The 21,192-nt window shown below is 37.4% G+C and overlaps 1 protein-coding gene across 2 annotated transcripts in view; it reads left to right on the plus strand.

The window, feature by feature from the left end:
* Positions 1–21,192, plus strand: part of IL1RAP (interleukin 1 receptor accessory protein) — a 119,149-nt gene that overhangs the window by 25,904 nt on the left and 72,053 nt on the right. For both annotated transcript variants that reach the window (XM_036875196.2, XM_036875197.2), the window contains exon 2: positions 15,799–15,863. In XM_036875196.2, the coding sequence (XP_036731091.1) occupies positions 15,800–15,863 (64 nt within the window). In that variant the 5' untranslated portion in view covers position 15,799. The remainder of the gene's footprint in view (positions 1–15,798; positions 15,864–21,192) is intronic.

The following is a 21,192-nucleotide window of genomic DNA, read 5'->3' on the forward strand; positions in this document are numbered from 1 at the left end:
GGAATATCATGGCAAAGGGTCAGATAGAGTTTTGCCACCAGATCCTGGAGGATTGAGAATCTCATAAGAAGGACGAAGGACATTGGGGAAAGAGATTTAAGATGTGCTGTGTTGGAAATTGATTTGGTGCTTGTCATCAGTCAGCCTTTATAGGTATCCTCATGGCACCCAATACTTACCTAAGGCTCTTACAGCCTTCTTGTTTGTGATAGGGTAAACATTTCTTCTCTTGGCTTTGGAGAACAGGTTTTTGTCTGTTTTCGAGCATTAGTGGATAGAAAGAATATTCATATGCATAGAACTACTGGTTTTTAGGTCAGCCTAATGAATATACACATTTTCTCATCTTTCCCTTTCTCAGATAAGAGCACACCAATTAAAAATAACAGCACTTTAAATTTTTGTAGCATATATTAAGGTCACAAAGGTGAAAGTCCTATGTGCTGATACCTTTTATAATAAGAGAAATTCGAGTCTATCTCTGTTTTCTGACTCTTTCTCTATGGTGTCTTATGTTCTGATTTGACAACAGTCTTTAAGCATCCAAAATATTAGGAGTGAAATCATAATCAATTCCAATTAGCTGTACTGGCCGAGCATAGCATTACCATACTTAAATTCACCAGCGTGTCTTATGTGTCATTTTAGCTCGTCATTTTGCTATTGTTTCTCCATCAGCTTGCCACAGGGATGGCTTAGTAAACTAGAAAATTAACTTGAACTTTCCACTTTTTTCCCTATTTGAGAATTCATAATCCTTATCTTGCTAGGAGTTTTTTTTTTCTTTTCTTTTCTTTTTTAAAAATCTATTATGCCTTAATGGAAAATTTATAGGGATTTCTCAAACTTTGGTCTATTGCTAGATGCCTTATACAAATGAAACCCTTTTTTCTCTGAAAGAACTTTAGTCAGCATCTCTAAACCGTACCAAGGATTCTAATGCTTGAGATATTTTTAAAAAGTATTCCTAAAGTCAGTTAAGTTTGAGGAACACTGTAAATTATTTCTAAGTAATTTAGTTTCACAGTATTCATTATTAGCATTCTGAGGCCTTTAGAAATCCTGTAGAGAAAGATAACTTTTTAACCTATTTTTTAGCATAATATTAATAATCTAATGTTACTGTAAAATGAGGCCATAATACCAAAATGTAATTTCTTGAAATCATTCTGTGTAAGCCCACACTGGATAATATGGATCAATATGTGGTCTTTGGCAGGGGTCATATATTAATCCAAGAATGAAATAAATCTATCAAGAACCTTGAATTTAGTAGGTGTAGTAGGACTATGTATTAAACTCATTCTCTGTCTACCTACAAGGATTTATGTGATTTTTTTGTACCTTGGCGATCCTTTAAAACTCTGTGTCAACAGAGCTACTCCATCTGATATTATATTCCTGAATCTGAAGAAATACTAAAGGAGACTGAAATAATAGGGCATTAATTTGGACTGCTGAATGCCAATCTTGCTGACCCTGCGTGGTTATTGTAGAGTGAGATTAATTATGCAGATGTGGTACCCTAGACTTTGGAGTTGAAGTGCCCTGTTGTAATTCACTGCAGAATCATTCACATAGCCAACATATCAATATGATTATTACTCCACAAGGTTTTATCCACCGCTAGACAATTACAGAACCACTTACCAGCATCTCTCATTGACTTCTTATTTAAAATTCCCAGGGCCACCTCAAGCATTTGGGTCTTTTTGTTAGAGACAGCTACAGATCAATGACATGAAGTAACATGGGATTTTTGTTAGGACATGATGAATGCTGAGACCATCTGCTAAGCAGAAGATAAACATTCAGATTCCAGGAGAAAATAGTGCTTTGGGGCCCCATGTCTGTAACAGAAATGTTTAAAGTAATAACAAGTGTGGAAGGGAAGCATTTAGTTGAAAGATTGTGAGATTTGGTGTCCACTTACCTGAGTTTGAATACGGACTGGTTTCACCATTAAATATCTGTAGAACTTTGGGGAAATCACTACTTTTTCTGGAAAATGGGATTGATATTAAATACCAAACTCCTAGTGGTCTTCAGAGGTTTAAATGAATATATATGTGTGGAAACAACTTTCTGAATGGCAAAATGTTTTAAAAAATTTTTTGTGTGCTGATGAGAAAGACTCCCATTCTGGAACTGGCAGCACTGGTGTAATCAACATGCTTTTTATGGTTCCATCACTTGAGTAATGCCCTATTAGCTCCTATAATCTCTGGTACTGCTACCTAGGGCAGCATGGGGTAACCATGCACCGATATGATTAGCAGTTCCGAGGAGTCCTTGAAATGATGTGCAGAATACAATTTCTCTTTCTAATAGCCGTTCGTAGTCAATGATTTTAGGGACTTCATAAACAAGATAATATTCATCTGATTAGACATTGTCAGCAAGCTTTCCATCCTGTTTGATGCTCAGTGGTAAAAAGCAAGAGTTGTTTTATTTTAATTTGCCCTAAATGCCTTTTTTCCTGGGCATGGCTGTGTTTCAGAGTATTATTGTCTTCACAATCTAGTTGTAATGCCATCTTTTTCGAGGGATCTCCCCCAACCTCACACCTCCCCCCCCGCTATTAAAATGCAAGTAATTCCTTCCTCAGAGCATGTTACTTTGACTGATTTGTACACTTAATAATATCATGAGCAAACACAGCTAACTGCTTTACACAGTTGGAGGAATAATTCTTCTAGGCATTTTATATATGTTAACTTGTATAACTCTGTCAACAATGAAGTAGGTACTGATATTCTCCCCATTTTACAGTTGAGGAAACTAAGGCACAGACAGATTAAGTGAATTGCCCAATATTTTACAGGTACTAAGTGGCAGAGCCAGGGATTAGAATATTTAACCAAAACAATAGGCTATTAACCACAAGATTATAATTAGCAATACACATATTGGAGATCCCTACAAGGTTATGAATTCCTGGATGTCTGGAGCACGTTAAAATGTTTCATTCTTCAGCACCAGCACAGAGGGTCCACATACTAGGTGTTCAGTTACCATTTATTAACTTTGCATTAGGAAAGCTAATGGTGCAGTCACAAAATGCCCCACTTGTACTCTGTCAATATTTTTTAGTGTATGTTCTCCCCTCCTGTTCATTTTCCTTGTCAATGCATCTTAAAACCTCATATTAAGCCCTGCTTGAGTACCTTTCTGTGAAAGCACTTTTTTTCCTAAGTAGCTGTATAATAAAGATAAGGTGTACTTGTTGAAAGTAGGGTCGCTTTTGTCTTTAGTGGTTTATGGATCAGTAGATAATAGCACTATTAAATTTTATCTCATTCTCATTCTGATAGAAGTGGGATTACATGGTCTTACTTTATTTGCAATAAAATCCCCAAATGTCAAATACATATGTAAAGACCTGTGGTTAGAGCCCCCAACCCTTTTCTCCATCCATAGTGATCTGGTGGACTGAGGGTACCTCCCAGACTATGGGACTGGTGGGTGCACATTGCCATCTGCCAGGTTGATCCTGGTGTCCAAAAAAATCACTGAAAGGAGCCACAGAATTTTCTCAGCAGGGACACAGATTCACACAGACTTCCTCAGTGTTAGTTCATAAGGGGATTTTCTTTAACACTTTAGGTACAGAGGAATGATGTTTCCTTTAAGTCTCTCCAGTTTGGGCTTATGTAGGTTCTCAGAGAGACTTGGAATATTCTCTTTGCATTTCCAGGACGAGATTGGAGATGGGGCTGGGGAGAATGACTAATGGACTGTGTTCTCCAGTAGAAAGAATGCTTGGAGGTAGGGCTGTCCTGAAGCCCCTGTGCTTTCTCACAACTGGCACAGTGTTGGCCTGGCACGTGGCAAGTGTTTTGTGAAAATTAGAATTTAACTTTGACATTAACTCTTAATTAAACTAGTTGTTGAAATTGTGACATCAGGAAAATGAGGTGCACAGGCAAGGCTATTTAGCTAATTAATGTGGGAGTCAGGCTAGGACCCTACCTGCTTGTCTGTGTAATTGAGAATGAGGAGCCCCTGGGGACTGCAGGGTCTGTGAGAGGAACTGAAGCTACTGAAGCTTCCCATTCCCTGAACACAAGGGCAGGTGAAACTCTGGCCTGATGGATGATCTCTGGCAAGCCAGCCATTTTTTTTTACAGAAGCAGGGGGTGGTAGGGCTGACATGGAGGAAGGGCTCTTCTGAAAGGACTAGTGGTTGTGTTGTGAGACCAAGAATGGCTTAGAGTCAGTCATTCAAGTCTACTTTCTGAAGACAGATTCACTTTTTAGGCAGTGGATTTTGGTGAGAGTCACAGAACTTACAGTGTCATCTGTTTAGATCTATACCTGGAGGAGATTTCATCCTCTGGATGGCGTTGAGCTTTGCTAAAGAAACTAGTGTGCATGTGAGTATGTTTGCAAAATAAAAACAAACCTCATGTTTGCATCACACTTCACCATCATGGAGCTTTGTCATAAATATACTTAATCGGATCTTTATAGTAATGCTTAAGTAAATATTTGTTACCCTGTTTTACTGATAAGGATACCAGGGTACACAGATGTTAAGTACACTATCCAAGAGCACACAGTTAAAAAGCAACCAACAGCAAGCTAGCTCAGAGGCTGACTGTGCTTAGGGAGATGTTCTTTCTACCACCCAGCAGTTGCCCTATATTTATACATGTTTATTGTGTAACAGCTTTGGACTATATCCTGTGGACATGAACTTGGAGTCTTGGTCCTCCAAGGGAGGTGAAAAAAAGAAAGAAACCTAAATAAACCAGATAAGAACATAAATTCCTCAGGGCTCTGAGGGAGGTTAGGGCACCTGCCCAGAATATTTAGAAAAGCTGTAGTTTTACTTCTGGCCAGAGGCAAGATAACAGAGAATCAGGAAAGGCTGCAGAGGCAAGGTGAAGCTGTGGGAAAGTTCAGATTAATTTTCTTTCCCTGGTAGCCAATTTGGTCTCAAGTGGAGTTGGATGATTTTGAAAAGCATCTGCGTCTTACGGGTTGAGGATTAATCTGGGAATTAGGGCTTGCACACTCTCGTTTCCCTAATTAGGGCTTTCACATTCTCTGTCAGGATTTCCAGCAGACTTCTAAGAGGTATGATGCATAAAAAAGGGGTTCATGATCAAAAACTTTGGTTAATGCTATGTTCAAACAAGTCAACCATAATATTTACTGGGTAGATTATCAGAACCTTTAAAATGCTTATTATGTATTGTGAATCTCCGAGAAAGAAACATATGACTTATTACTTTTCAAAATCACTTAGCCACATGGTCCTTTGGCAGAATGCCCACTATAGGATATGCTGGTTTTCATCACCTCTTTGCTGTGATTGTATTGTATGGGACCAATGAGTTGTTCTTTTCTCTGCTTTTTTTCTCCTTTTTATTTTGTGTTTATAAGTCTGATTTTGCTCCCAAACTGTGAGATCTATAATTATAACTGTGGGTTTGTTTTTGTATACAGCAGTTTCTACTAAAGTGTCTGAAATAGGGGCTCAATAAATAAATAAATTCTTGATCTGAACAAAATTTGATTCTGTAGATACAGCTGATGGGGTGTACAGTCTTTATGGAGAAATCTCTGAAAACTTGGCCAGAGTATAGTTACCTGTGGTCTCTGTAACTGTGTAGATGGTATCTTTCTCTTGAGATCCTCACAGACAGGATCATGTTCTTCAAGGCATTCCTTTGAATGAGAGAACTATTAGTGGCAAAGCTGTAAGATGAAATTTAAAAGACACAAACCTCCAATGGCTAGGAAGCTTTTCTGTGCTGGGAAAAGTAATGACCTTCCTAACCAGGAGGTGACTAGAACTTGGTCTGTAAAGTGATATGACTGTTTTGTGTGTGTGATGGTTATACTTTTACCAAGTCCCGACCTTAACTTCAGATGGCATGAGCTTTCCCCAGCGAACGGCTCCCTCTCTATGCTCTCATGTGCAGGTCATGAAATGCTTGTGCGGCAGTGCTGTCCCCTGGGCTCTGGGTGTTTATGTCTCAGGACTGCAAGCTCCATGAAGAAAACCGATTTCCTTTCCTCCTCTTCCCTCAGACTGTGTCCAGATCTTGATAAATGTTTATTGAGTGAATTAGGAAGAACGCTAGTTGTATTCATTTGTAAGTACTCTCTGCCCAGTCTTGAAGCTCTCTGACATGACTGTCACATTCTGTGTTGTATTTTAAGCTGCTTTCTGGATTTAAAAGGTTATAGTGTTATCCTGTGCCTTTTTCAAACCTTTCCCTGTTGTTTTAAACCATTCTTTAACTTCAGTCAAGCAAAAGTTTTGCCATTATTTTTTATATATGAACATATTAACAGTGAAGCACATAAATATTAAGTGTACAAATTGATGATTTTTTACAAATGCGTTGTCATGTAACCATCAACGAAGAAACAGAATGTTACCAGACCACAGAAGTGTCATTCTGCCTCTCCCTGTCAATATCCCCGAAGGTAATCCAGGTTCTGATTTGAAGAAAGCGATTCATAATGATTTTCCTTTTGACTTTAAGATGTCCACCCCTTTGAATTCTTTCAGATTTAAACAAAGCAAAACAAAAAGTCCAGCTTATGCATAATAAAACTAACATAATAACTCTATATTAATATAGCACATAATAATTATAAAGTCTCCTTCCTTGTGTCGCATCATTTGGTCTTCTACAATTACCCTATGAGACATTGCAGAAGTTCTTACTTCCTTTTAAACATGAGGTATTTGAAGACTACAGGAGGGATATGTACGTCCTGGATCATGATTTCTCCAAGTTCAAGTTTCATCATAGGCATTAGCATAACAATGTTGCTTTTCTGTAAGTTCTGTAAGTTTAACACTGTAAGTTACAGTGGCTGGAGACTTAAAAACCTTGACTGTCTTTTCCAGGAGCAGAGCACTGAATTTGGACAAAGAGTAGGACATGGCAAGTTTTGCCGAATGGCCAATGGTTACTTTGAACCAAGTAACTTGGGCTCATCTCTGTAAATTGTATTAACAGTAGCTCACATTTGTCTGTTGCTCCATGGTTTCTCAAGTGTTTCACATATATTATCTTATTTCATTAGAGCTGATGATAACCAGCATTTGCTGAGAGCTGTTTATGTTCCTGGACAGTGTTAATCCCTTGAGAGGAATTATCAAGTACATTCCTTGCAACAAACTGATGAGGTAGGAATTAGTTGCTATCACACACACACCCCTATGCAAAAGACCTGCCTCAGTATCGCTAAGTACAGAATACTTAATCATCAAATTGTCTGCCCACTAGGGAAAGGGTACTAAGGAACACTCTTGTCCTCATTAAGAAGTGCCCAGCAATACCTAGTGTCAGTCTTAGATTAGTCATCAAGACAGTTGACCAGGTTATACCTCTAAGTGGTTGCTGTGAATATTCCTTTCCTCTTCAGTTGTTCAGGATCACAGTCAAACTTAGAATGCCAAGTTCACTGCTTATTTTAAGGTTCTCTTTCAGTTTCATCTCATTGACAACTTAGTTCTAGTTCTCTCTTGTGAAGTATGAGGCTTAATAAAGGCATTTCTCCCTTTACTTTACAGAGCATGTTGCTACTCAAAATATTAAAGAACAAATGGAAATCAATTTGCTCACATTCTATTCCAAGCTTCTAAAGATGGCAGGTGGTATATTATGTTATATACGTCCTCTCTGAGTTCCAAATACTTTGAAGCTATCTAGTAAGAAAGGGAAAGGCAATATCTAAGAGGAGTGTGCTAGTGTTTTCTCTGTGAACTTGGCCTCTGACGTTGTATTGAGGTTAGCAACACTAGCTTGTTATGCTGAAAGCTGGGAAAGTTCATTGATCTCTCTATGTGCTTCTAGTGCTAGACTTTTCTGGAACATTCAGTACTTAACAATAGAACTGTGTTATTTTCAAAGTAAATGTTGAAAATAGAAACCATATTTAGGTTAAAAGAGCTTTCATTTATTTGAACTGTTTGAAAGGGTTCACAGACAATTTGTAGAGCTTGTAGAACAGAAAAATCATGCCACTTGAAAAAAATATTTTTAATTAACACAATTAAATGGACTTTTTTTTGGAAATTCAGCTCTATAAATAATAATTCATGCATAGGTTCATATAATTACTTAACCCATCAGAGTACAGAACTGTTCTATCCCCTACTTGACACCTTGTGCTATCTTTTCAGTCTCCTCTTCCTGTTACCTCTAGATCTTGACCCATTCTTTGTCCTGGTTTTGTCTTCTGAGGAATGCTGTTTAAGTGGAATTGGGTAGTCAGTGATCTGTTGAGACTGGCATCTCTCACTTAGCATAATGCCATTGAGATTCCTCCTAGTGGATGTTATCAATAGCTCATTATTCTGTATTATCGAAAAGTAGTCTATTTTTTGGATGTACCAGGGATAGTTTATCCATTTGCCTGTTGAAGGGCATTTGAGTTGTTTCCAGTTTTTGGCGATTAACAATAGAACTGCTGTAAGCATTCATGTAAAGGTTTTGTGTGAACATAATTTTCCATTTCTCTTGGATAAATACCTAGGAATGAAATTACTACATCTTACAGTAAGTGTATATTTACAGCAGTAATAGAGTTCCAGTTGCTCTATATTCCCTTCGGCACTTGGTGTTGTCAGTATTTCTTTAGTCTGAAAGTTATGTAGTGTTATTAAATTTTATGGTTTTAATTTTCATTTCCCTGTGGCTAGTGATGTTTAATATCTTTTCATGTGTTGATTTGCCTTTTTAATATCCTCTTTGGCAAAGTGTCTCTTTAAGAAATTTGACATTTTAAAATTGAGTTGTTTGTAGTGTGATTTCTACAACTTTATTTTTCTTTTTCAAAATGTGTTTTGATATTTAAGGCATTTCTCTTTCCATATACATTCTAGAATCCATTTGTCTTTATGAACAAATCTTGCTTGGATTTTGATTGTAATTTCATTAAATCTGTAAATTAATTTGGGAGAGAACTGACATTTTTTCTATGTAAAGTCTTTCAATCCATGAATATGGTATGTCTCTTGCATTATTTTCTATATCACTATATTAAATTATCATAAACTTAGTGGCTTAAAACAATATTCTTTTATTATTTCACAGTTTCTGTGAGTCATAAGTCCAGGTAGAGTGTGACTTAGCTGTTTCTCTGCTTAGAGTGACAAGGCTAAAATCAGCATGGCTGCATTTCTTTCTGGAGGCATGGGGGAAGAATATCTTCCAAAGTTGTTGGCTGAATCTCATTTCTCATGGCTATAAATCTGTGTTCCTGTTTCCTGACAGGCTGTCAGCTAAGACTCTCTCTTTCAGCTCCAAGGCCACCTGCATTCCTTGACATGTTACTACATTTATCTTTAAACATCAAAGGCCTATCAAGTTTATTTCTTGCTTCACATTTATTTGATTTATGTTTCTGCTGCATCTTTCTGATTTTAACCAAGAAAGTTTTAAGAGCTCATATGATTCGATAGGATCCATCTGCATAATCCAGTATAAATCTCCCTATTTTAGGGCCCTAAATCTAAATTATATTTGTAAAGTTCTTTTTGCTAAATAAGGCTCCAGGTATTTAGGGCATGGGGCTGTTCTGCCAACCACATATTTCCATTTATTTAAATTATATTTGATTCTTTTATCAACATTTTGTAAATTTCAGCATATAGATCTTATACCTGTTCGGTTAGACTTATAGCGAAGCATTTCATTTATTTATTTATTTATTTTAGGTATTGTAACCAGTGTTTTAAAATTTTTTGTTTTTCATTGTTCATTGATAGTATATAGTAATATGTTTAGTTTTTGTGTATTGACTACATATACTGTGACATTACTTATTTAATTTTATTTATTTTAATAGATAGATTCCTTAGGATTTTCTGTGAAAATCTGTGAAAGTTATGTCATCTGTGAATAGCCTTATTGTACTGGTTATGACTTCCAGTATGATATTGAATTGTACTAAGAATGAACATCCTTGCCTTGCTCCTGATCTTAGTTGAAAAGCATTCACCCTTCAACATGAGATGTGATGTTAGCTGTTGGGATTTTTTTGTAGATGCTCTTTATTGGTTGAGGAAGTTCCCTTCTATTACCTTTCTTAGAATTTTTGTCATGAGTAGATATTGAGTTTTGTCGAACGCTCTTTCTGTATCCACTGATATGATCATGTGGTTTTTCTTTTTTAGTCTTTTCAAATACTTAAACCAGCTTGCATTCCTGGCATAAACTCTCCTCGGTTGTGGGCTATCTATAGATTTGTTTTATTTTACTGTCTGTGGCAGGTTTTGGAATAATAGTAATGTTGTCTCATAAAATGAATTGACAACTTTTTTTTCCCCTTTTCTATTTTATGGAAGAGATTATTTAGAGTTGATGTTATTTATTCTTTATATGTTTGATAGAATGTGCCAGTGAAACCACCTGCTACTGGAAACTGGAAAGTTTCTAACTGTAAATTTAATTAATTTTAATAATTATAGGACCAATCAGGTTGTTCATTTCATTTTGAATGAGCTTTGGTAGTTTGTAGTTTTTGAGATATTGGTTCATTTCACCTAAATTATGTATTTATATGCCTAGAGTTTTTAGTATTGCCTTATTAACATTTTTATGCCTGTGTAATCAGTAGTGACTCTCTAATTCCTGATATTAGTGATGTATGTCTATTTTTTTCCTTCTTGTTTCACCGAACTAGAGGTTTAGTAATTTTATTATTCTTTTCAGAGAACTAACTTTTGGTTTCATTTGTTTTTTTTCTATATATGTATATATTTTTTTTTGTTCTGTTTTAAAATTTTTTGATCTCTGCTCTCCATTATTTATTTCCTTTAGTTTGCTTGCTTGATTTATTTTTCTCGCTTCTTAAAGTGGAGGATTACATTACTGAAAATTTTCATCTTTCCTAATATAAACCTTTAATGCTACAGATTATCTTCTAAACACTGCTTTAACTGAATACCACACATTCTGGTATGTTGTATTTTCATTTTTGTTCAGTTCAAAATATTTTCTAATTTCCCTTGAGTCTTCATCTTTTACCCATGGATTTTTTTTGTAAGTATATTACTTAATTTCTAACTGTTCAGAGATTTTCCTGTTATTTTTCTTTTATTGATTTTTAATTTAATTCTATGACTAGAACTTACACGTTTAATTCTTTTAAATTTGTTGAAGTTTGATTTATGGCTTATCTTGGTGAATGTCTTATGTGTACTTGAAAAGAATGTATTTATTTTCAGGTGTACAAATAATTGCTCCATGCATTCTGCTCAGGTTTATATTTGCATTCATAGAGAAAAACAAGGTAAAGTGTGCTTACTTCATTTTACCCAGAATCAGAGTCTTCCATGTCACTTTTTTGAAATTTTTGTTTACTGATAAATACTAGATTTTGAAATGTTCTGCCCAAGGATCCGTTTATGGTTCAAAAAACTATAAAGTAGATAAAAGATGGGAAAAACAACTCTGATTTCTTAATAAATGTTCTCTCCTTTTCTATCAAATAGTGTAATTACTAACTTGCAATATGCCCTTCAAAGGCTTGTTTGTCATACCTTAGGATGGTATAGATGAAAGACTTGCTCAAACTTTATCAATAAGTTAGAGAAGGGAAAAGGAAGGATCAAAACTCAAGAAGTGATTTAGCAGCAGGGCTGACCCTGCATGGAGATGAACATTTAGGTTTGTGCCTTGGTGTTGTGGCCAAGTTTTCCTTGGGCAGGTGATAGCAAAGGTTCTCTGTCAATCAGGAATGAAGCTGGTGACAGCAGCTCCATGGCTTCAGGAGGCTTATCCAGCTTGGAGCAAGACCTTCCACAGGGCAAAATTCAGGCTCCTCGAAAAGCATGCTGACAAGTACCGGATTGAAGGTCCAAACTCCAACCAGTTAGTGGGCTTTAAAGAGGGGCTGTGATGAGTATGGAGCTGTATGTGGGATCGCTAAGGAAACCGAGGGATAAGTCTAGTCCTATGGCTTGGGGAAATGCTTCTGTACAGCAGGAAGGCAAACGGTGATTCAGAGATAATGTCAGCCTATGGTGCAACAAGCCTGGTTTCAACCTGTCACCTGCTGGCTTAGCAGAATCAGTAGTCAGGGCTGACTCAGAGGTAGGGAGATCCTGCAGCTTATTAAGCCTGGAGAATGCAGATGATAGATTTGTATGCAAGGGTAAATGTTAAAGTGATGATCACATGTTAACGATCATCATTTATATTGTTGCTGATTATATAGAACTAGGTGAATGTTTGAAATTTACTAGATTATGTAGGCATCCAAGTTGATATACTGGGAAACAATGACTTAAATATGTGGGAAATATGAAAGTTATTATATAGGGAGTAAAATGGATAATGCAGAAAAGGTTGACCAAGAATTTTTTATATGTAGGTTCCAATCATCTGATGCAAGGGCAGACAGAGTCTGTTAAACTCTATTACAATAATCTAAAGGTACGTTGTAATTCAGACAGTGAGAAACCATACATTATTAGGCAAGTTGCTTTATGACAGTTTCTCCATCTCTGAAAATATCCCTGATAAGGAAAAATGATGAAATATCCTAAAGTAAGTGACAACAGGGCCAGATAATGAGGGAGAGAGACAAGGGAAAGTTATCAGTCAGTAGCTGCGGGCTGCAGCTAACCAGAAACTCCACGTTCCTTGATGAAATAATTTCAATAATCATCTAGAAGGTCCCCAGAACCACCACACCCCTATTGTGCGTGACCAGTGTCTAACCACCATCAACAAAGAATGCATGAGCCCTCTCTGTGGACTAACCACCTATTCTAGGACTTTCCCTGCTTCACATTAGCCCACTTTGCTTATCTATAGCCCATGTGAATTTAAAGAACTTTCTTTCCTCGAGGCTCCTCATAAATGTGCTCCATTGCTTGAATCTGTGGATAAGTTGTTTTTTGTTAACTGGCCTTGCTGCTGGTGAAGCAGAAACTTCTCGTCCCAGGACTCAGTCCTTTTTCTGACTGCATCTGTAATGGCTCAATAAGCACTTTTATTTTAGAGATCTCTCAGTCTCTAGAATTTTTGATTTGCCATCCAGTTCCCTCTGCCCTTCAAGAAACAAGAACTAAAAGTGTATTACTATTCACAATAATAAAATTCTAATGCAGAATGAAAGGGCAATGTTACAAGAACTTTGAAAGCTTTCAGACCAGCCAACCTCCTACTAACCTTGGAACCTTTAGTCTATCAAAACCAGTGTCACACATTTTCTTTTAGGCTGCTGTATTTTCATTCATCCGAGGGCAGGACTGACCCTGGATTTGTGTTTGCACAAAGGTTATCTTTAGATTAGCTTTACCTCAGTAACCTGAGTGCCTCAGGCATAATCCAGTTGCTCATGGGAATATCAATTAAGGTCCTCAATCACACTAATTAGAATGTCTTCTGAGTGTTGCCTTTGGAATTCAGCGATTTATAAACAGGCAAATTGGGAAAATCTAGAGGTATGAGGTTGTTGGTTTTTTTTTTTCTAATAGCCAAAAGCAATTTGGGAGGCTAGAGTGTTTTAGCATAGCTGAGTATTGGGTCTGAAATTACTGTGCTTTGAATCTGTAATGAAATAATCTAGTTGCTCTCTGCTGACAAAGATTAATGCAGAATTATAAATTACTTTTATTAATGATTTAGATGAGGATATAGGTGGCATACTGATCAAGTTTATAGACGACACAGAGCTGGGAGGATAACAATTACTGTGATGACAGACTGAGGAGCCAAAATGATTTCAAGACAGAATTTAGTGACAATCTATCCAATACCTGCCTGGAAGAATAATCTCCATAAGGTGCAATTTGATGATCAGATCAATCCTCTAATCAGAAATCTTTAGTGATTCCCTATTTCCTGTTCAAATTAAATCCCAAATCCTTAGCTTGCTATTCAGAGCCTTGCCATATTCTGCCCTTCACACTCCCTGCTTTCCAACAAAATCTTCTGTAGTTCTTTTTACTAATACCCTGTGTGTGAGCCAAACCGAATTATTTATAGACTAGTTCCTATTTATGTCCCATGCTTTAGCCATCTTTGAACATTATCTTCACTGAGGTTCTTTTTCCCACACTTTCCTTCTGCCTCAATTCTTAATTTCCAAATCAATTCAAAAGCGACCTCTTATGTTTAGTCTTCTTTGATTCCCTTGGCTGGAGTAATCTCTTTCTTTTGCTTATCTTCAATAGCACTTACTGTTCCTCTCTTGCTATTTTTTATCACCATTTACTTTGAATTGCTGGTACTTTTTTGCCCACGTTTTAAGTCTCTGCTAGACTCTGCTTAGAGCTATAACTTCCATCTGATAAATCTTTGCTTATTCTGTGGTGCCTTTCCATGTATATTGCTCATAATTGATGATGTTGAAGTGATTTGCATGTGTTTTAATTCCTTTACTGGGGAGAATTGGCTTTAGAGAAGGCCCTACACCTTGCTGACCAGAGGCGCTCATTTATTGGATAAATGAATGAATGGTGGCGAGAAGAGTTCCCTAATGTAACTGTAGAAGAATTGAAATGGAATGGTAGTGGTAAAAAAGAGACATTTAATCTCTGTGATGAAACGGTTGTCTAAAATATAATAAACTCACCTGTGATTTGTGAACAATTGTGCTAAAGAAGGAAGCACAATATGAGCTACAGAGTTTGGTGATGTGTGGTCAAGAAAGGTTGACAGGTGTTAGAAACTTGCTTTGTCATTTAAAATGACAACACACTCTGGGTTGCTTGGATAGATGGTCCCAATCTGTACCCTTTGTTTCAATATAGGACTCTTAACATGTCCCGTTTTAAATGCTGTAGTTATGGTCACCCTATTTATCAAATACCTCTTTGACCTTTTTAGTTAGGTGGGCCCCTGTGGTTGTGAAATGTGTGGCATAGGCTTATGTGTGGGATAATACCACTGTAGTTAGCCAAATGTGGCTATAAATCTCTGTCACTTACTAGAAATATGATCTGGACAAGTTACCAAGACCTCTTTAAGCACCCTTATATGGCTGTTGTGTTCAAAACAGAAAGCGAAGGTCTTGAATACGGAATTTCTTAGTAATATCCTGGTTTCAATATTTAGAACCCTACAGATTTTATCAGGGGCCAGGTATGTCTAAGGCCAGGTAGTAGGGAAAGATAATTCACAGAGCTGTTAAAATCTCCAGGCCTTCTGTATTAAAGGTCACGAAACCCAGCTCAAGGGCATGGTCTTGCTAGTTGGATGTTTCAGGTGGTTATCCATAGAAATAAGGCTGAAGATCACAGAAATTGGACTCCAGCCTCATTATTTCTCTCTTCCAGTGAAGAGAGCAGGCACAGCAGGGCATGAGGTTTATACATTTCCCCTTACTAGACATTTAGAGTGTGATGGACTGTAGACCAAGTCTGAATCCAGGACTTCTAGACTTTCTATTTATCACCTGGGTCATAAAATATTTCCAACTGGGAATAGACCAAGGGAATGTGAAGAAGCATAAGGAGATAAAATTTATTTCCCAGAAGTGTGACTCCTGGTGAAAAAAGTCCAGGAGAATTTTTTTTTTTTAAGTAGGTGATTAAGAGACAGTTCTGGAGTTGGACTGCTGGAGTTTTATCATTACCACTTTGTAGCCAAAGGATTTTGGTTATGCTATTTAAACTTAGTTTCCTCATATGTAATATGGATGTTAAAAGTAAATCCTATCTTACTGGTTGGTTCTTGCAATTATATTTGTCAATATTGTAAAACTCATACAGTAGTACCTGGTCTATAGTCGGCATGCATGTGTACTAATCATTATATAAGCACTGAGAGGAATGTGTACTCCCCCTTACCTTTGTATTTATGTTGACAGGATGGGACTTCTGTGGTGTGTAATGAGTCTCTACTTCTATGGGATACTGAAAAGTGATGCCTCAGGTAAGTGAAAGGCTTTTGACAATCTATTAAAATAGAAGTTATGCACAGGGTAATGTACCAACTCTTTTTGAAAATGAGTTAAGAGAACATTTTATTCCCACTGTCTTCTGTGGCACAGAACCACAGTATGACAGAATGAGAGAATTTTGGCAATGGGAGGAACCACTGACATCTGTAGTCTTGATGGGACATGGTGTACTTGGCATGGTGGTCTGCTGTACATAAATATAGGAATTTTCCCTAACCTTCACAGCCAAACCAACTAGAATCCTGCTTCTTTTCCTTACCTCAGGTCATATGGGGGTAAAAAGGCCTCAGTGGTATCAGTCCATGGAACCCTTCTAAGAACAAATAAATAATGATGGGTTCCTGTCATATTACTTCTGTCAAGGAGCAAAAGGGCCTGTCATTAGACTTTTTCTTTTCTTTGCATATTGTTTTATAAGGAAAACTAGCCAAGCCCTTTATTAAGTTTGTATGACCAAATGCAGGCATCATGGCCCTGGATCATATGAAATCGGTTACAAAGGACTTGAATGTAGGTCTTTTTAGGTCTCTCTGATCTCCAGAATTATTGCTTAGAACCACTCTATGGTAACTCTACACAGTGATCATCTAACTGAAGCCCATTATGTCTGGATTGACCAAAATTCTTTTTAGTACATATACCTGAATTTTGTCTCTGTTAAATCCATACATTGCATTGGTTCAATTGATTGATTTAAATAGAAAATACCTTATCTAATGATTCTCTGACTTAATTCAGGGAATTTAGGTATCTTTATTTTTAAAAAGCTCCCCATCTAGCTTCCCTGAAGACCATGGACAATACTTTGAATGTCATTGCTTTAGTTCCTCTTCTATGTGAGAGGCCTTTGGAGATGTTAAAATAATGATCATGTAACCATGACTGGTGTTCCCCAATATATGCCTTCAACTGTTCTTCACATGGCATATATTTGAGCCCTTACTATCCTGATCGTCATTTCTGGGTATGTTTCAGGTTTCCTTTGCCACTTAAAGCATTTTATTGGAGGCCAAAAATAGCACTAATGGGGCGGGGTTATAACTAAGACAGAATACAGCTCAAAGCTGAGAAAAGTAGAGATACCTTCCAACCCTGTTGGCCCTTGGAGGCTTTACAGAAGAAAGCATATGTGATAACCAGGGTGATATTCAGCCGCAGTGTGTTGGTATACAGCTCTATTGGCTATTAGACCAACATCTGTCCTGCTTGCTTGAGTGCCACAGTTGGCTGGTCAGTTGTGATTGTCCTGACTTTTAAATATGTTGAATGTAACCCCTGATTATCATTGGATCCTATTTGATTTAGTTCTATGCTTGAATGTTACCTGCTTACAGAGGCCTTCCCTAACCATCTTAATTATAATAGCTCTGCCAGTCACTCTCTCCTGCTTTAGTTTTCCTCATAACACTCATTTCTTGACATTCTATTAACTCTTTCTCTTCACCTCTTTGTTTTCCCCACTCCCTCCTTGTCCTTCTTCCTCCTTTTTTTCCTCCCTGGCCTCTTGTCCTCCTCGTCCTCCTCTGCTTTCTTCCCTTCACTCTCTCTTTCCCTCCTTCCCTTCCTCCTTCCCTGTTTCTCTGTTTTTAAGCTACCTGAGGACAAGGACTTGTTCTTTTTGTTTGTTACTCAAACACTTGGAATAATGATTGACACACAGAATGTGTGTGTGTGTGTGTGTGTATGAAATGGATGAAAAATGTCCCTTCACATTCCTTTTTGCCCAAATTGGCCAGTTTTATAATGGAACTTCTTTGGACTCATACCAGGAATTCATCAATGTGGTTTTATGTTCTGCCTCACCTTGAAGGAAAAAGGGAGGGGTGACCATGTTACTCCTGTTGAGAGATCAGTGAAGTCCCAGAATTGTGCGGTGCTGGTGCCTCCCTGGGGGTCCTGGCCGTGTTGCTTTTCTGAATGACCCTTGCTGTAATCCATCCAAGGAGCCCCCTCTGCCCCCACCCCAATGCCTTTGGAAAGGGAGCTTTCCACCCAGGAACTGTGACTCATAGTTCTGCCAGGGAAGCTGACTTCTTGAATAAGATAAGTTCTCATACCAGCTCTGTTGAGTCACCACGGGGGCAGGAAACATGTTGTAATTCCCTCAGCCCATCTGGCGCATACTCATTTGCCTTCCTTATGAAAAGGTATATTGTGTCTATGTCAGTGGTGCACTTCCTAGTTGGAGGGAGAGGAACAAAAAGGAAGTGTTGTTGACAAAAATACAAGGGGCAGCTAGCTCTGGGCTAGGAGCGGAAGACGGGTCACCACACACACTGGGGGACCAACCGACCTCTTGTGCATCAAGGTGTCACCTCATGCAATCATGTGGATGTTGGCAGACTTCTTGGTCTTTCATGAGGCCCCTGAACATTCAGGTACCTGTCGTAATAGAATCTCAGGACTGACATGAGGAACAGAGGAGCAGCCGCCTGAAAACCCTACGGCACTGCACGTGCATAGGATGTTAGTAAGAGTTTCACCTTGTTGTTCTGGGCCCTTCTCTCAAAGGAAGCCCCAGATATTAAAAAGGAACCATAACAACATAAGAGTTTTAGTTCCATGCGGTGTGTTTCCAGTGCACTGAACTGACTTCAAAGAACACATTTCTGACTTCAGAACGTAGTCCTTCTGGTAGCAATGCTGTGATTTCATTATTTGCTCAGGAAAGTGGGAACAACATTTTCATCTCATGTGGTGATAAAGGCAAATAATCAAAAACATGCATTCACTTCTTAGATAATTATAATGGTGATAATATAATTGCAATGTGGTAGTTACTGTGATAATAATAAAGCTCCCTTTGATGAGAAAGCACTTCACATTTTACATATCTGGTGTCATTTGCCCCTTACAGCCAAACCGTGGATAGTCAGGCTGTTGTAACTCCTTTTTCGGGCTAAGAAAATTAGAGCCAAAGTAGTTAAGTGAATTACCCAAAGTCACATAGCTAATAATTAGCATAACTATGACTTCCACCAGTTCCTCAGTTTACCAGATGCGTGTAATATTTTCTAAATATACTCCCTCTGGACTTCACTTGCATAAAAACAATGTAAGGACGTTGAGATCCAAGGTAGGTTTTCCTAACAGTTAAAAAAACTGCTCAACAACAGGTGTTTTTTTCTGTTTAGATATAAAGTACCTTCACTCTTCCCACCCCACCACTTTAGATGTTTTCTTTAGAAAAAAAAAAATTAATGTAATATAAGCTCAGAACTCGGTATTCCCGTTTTTATTTGTTCTAGTATTAAACATTTCCCACGCCAAACTCAAAGGAGTTCTCCTTTACAAAAATTCCAGAAGAAAACTTCAACTCCTCACACATTTCTCTTTTGGTTTATTTTCTTGGAAGCATGTTAGAGACTGAACTGTTAAAGCTGCCTTCAGAGTAGAAATAAATATTTGGAACTTGGAATTCCAAGTTGAGGAGATAGTGAGAATGTCACCATATATAGTACAGTGAATTTCTAAAATATTGCCACATCAAAATTATTTACTACACAGACCACATAAAAAATGATAGCAGTGCACTTCTTCCCCCAATGCACATATACAGGTCTTTGAATGCATTTTTTTATTTCAAAGTCAACATACAGCTGACTGTGTGTCAGGTGCAGGGCTAGATTTTACAAACATTATCGTGAACTTCACAGAAAACACTGTGGGAGGAGGAGCTAGAGATTTTACACCCCGTATATAGTTTAGGCAATGAGGAGCCAGGAGGTAGCCTGGGTTAGCAGTGCTGGTGGTGGCCTGCCTGATAGAGCTTTTCAAGACTCCCTTGACTGCAAAAGGAGAGCTCTTTCCTTTATACACCAGACCTTTAAGGACTTTGTTCTGCTAATGGAGGTAAGATCTCCTGGTTTCTTTCTGTTATTTTTAAGAACTTTTTAGAGAGTGGAAATAATCTTTTGGCTTACTGAGAGTAAATTCCACTACGCAAAATAAAAGAAAACACTCTGGTTTACCAGGAATCAAGAGACATTGGTAAAATTCTGCTTTATTTTGTGAGCAGTTTAATGGCATTAAAGAAGTCATTTAATCACTCTGTTACTCCGTCCGTACATACAAAACCAAATCAACCACCAACCAGCAATAGCAAAGGTCCCACCGATTCTGCCTTCTTTCTTTTTTATTAAAGAATATTATGAGCATTATTATACATCATGGACATATGTAGGATGTCCATACATAAATAATTCATACATAGTATGTACATACATAAATAATTGCTTAATTTAAGAAATTTCTATGACAAGTGTTTAATTACAATGATTTCACTTCATTTTAAAGATCATATGTTTAACCATTTTATATTATAGAATCCAGGATAAACGAGGGAGGATTCTTATTGTAAGCACCTTGCAGCAAAGTCTGAGAGAAAGAAGAGAATATAAATACCAAAAAGAATGCCATCAGAGAACAGAGAAAATTACTAGTCCTGTAGGGAGGTATTAGGGAAGAGTTCTCTATCAAATAGCAATTGCTCTTTTCTAGTACAAATACATCTCTTATCTCGTGACAGAATAGTGCAGAGTGCCTGACAGAAGAGTGTAAAGGCGTTTAGAAGCCAAGCTGGAAAGTAAGGTTGGGAACAGATTGCTGGGGACAGGATTCCCTACAGGTAAAGAGAATATTTGTGCTTAATGTATTTTAGATAAAGTTGGCTAGTTCCTTTTTTAAAATTTTAATTTAGTCTTATTTTGTAAGGTCATATAATATTTTTAATACTATGTAATGGTTCTTTCAGCTTTTGGTAAGGACTCCATTTGTTGCCAGCCCCAGTGGCCTCATGTTATTTGAATGTGCTTTTTGAAAAACTCCATACTTGGATGTACTTATGATATTCCATCTTGTCCCTGTTGCTCATGGCTGGCCGTCCTGAACACCCTTCATTTCTATGTAATTTAGTTCAAACATTTGGAGAATGTCTGAAGAATACAGTTTTATTTTATTTTTATACCTAAACGTCATTGGAATTATAACATTTCACCCTGTTGTCCTTTAAATGCTACCTCTTTGGAGCAGGTATCTTCACTCATTTCTTTTTTGAGCTGCATTTGCATTTTGAAACACACGGGTATTTATTTGTAAGTTACTTACACTTCCCAAAGGTGGGCATTCTGTAGCCTGATTGGAAAGAGATTTGAGTGCCATAATTTATTAGCCTGATGCTGACTTTACACATATAAACTCTCTAGACCAGTCTCTGGGATCACAGTGATAATTCTACATTTAGGAAAATGACCTGATTCCCCTGCACATGGCTGTGGTAGTTAAGAGAAACCAGTATTTTTG

The sequence above is a fragment of the Manis pentadactyla genome, chromosome 1, assembly GCF_030020395.1.
Source record: "Manis pentadactyla isolate mManPen7 chromosome 1, mManPen7.hap1, whole genome shotgun sequence".
Classification (NCBI taxonomy): domain Eukaryota; kingdom Metazoa; phylum Chordata; class Mammalia; order Pholidota; family Manidae; genus Manis; species Manis pentadactyla.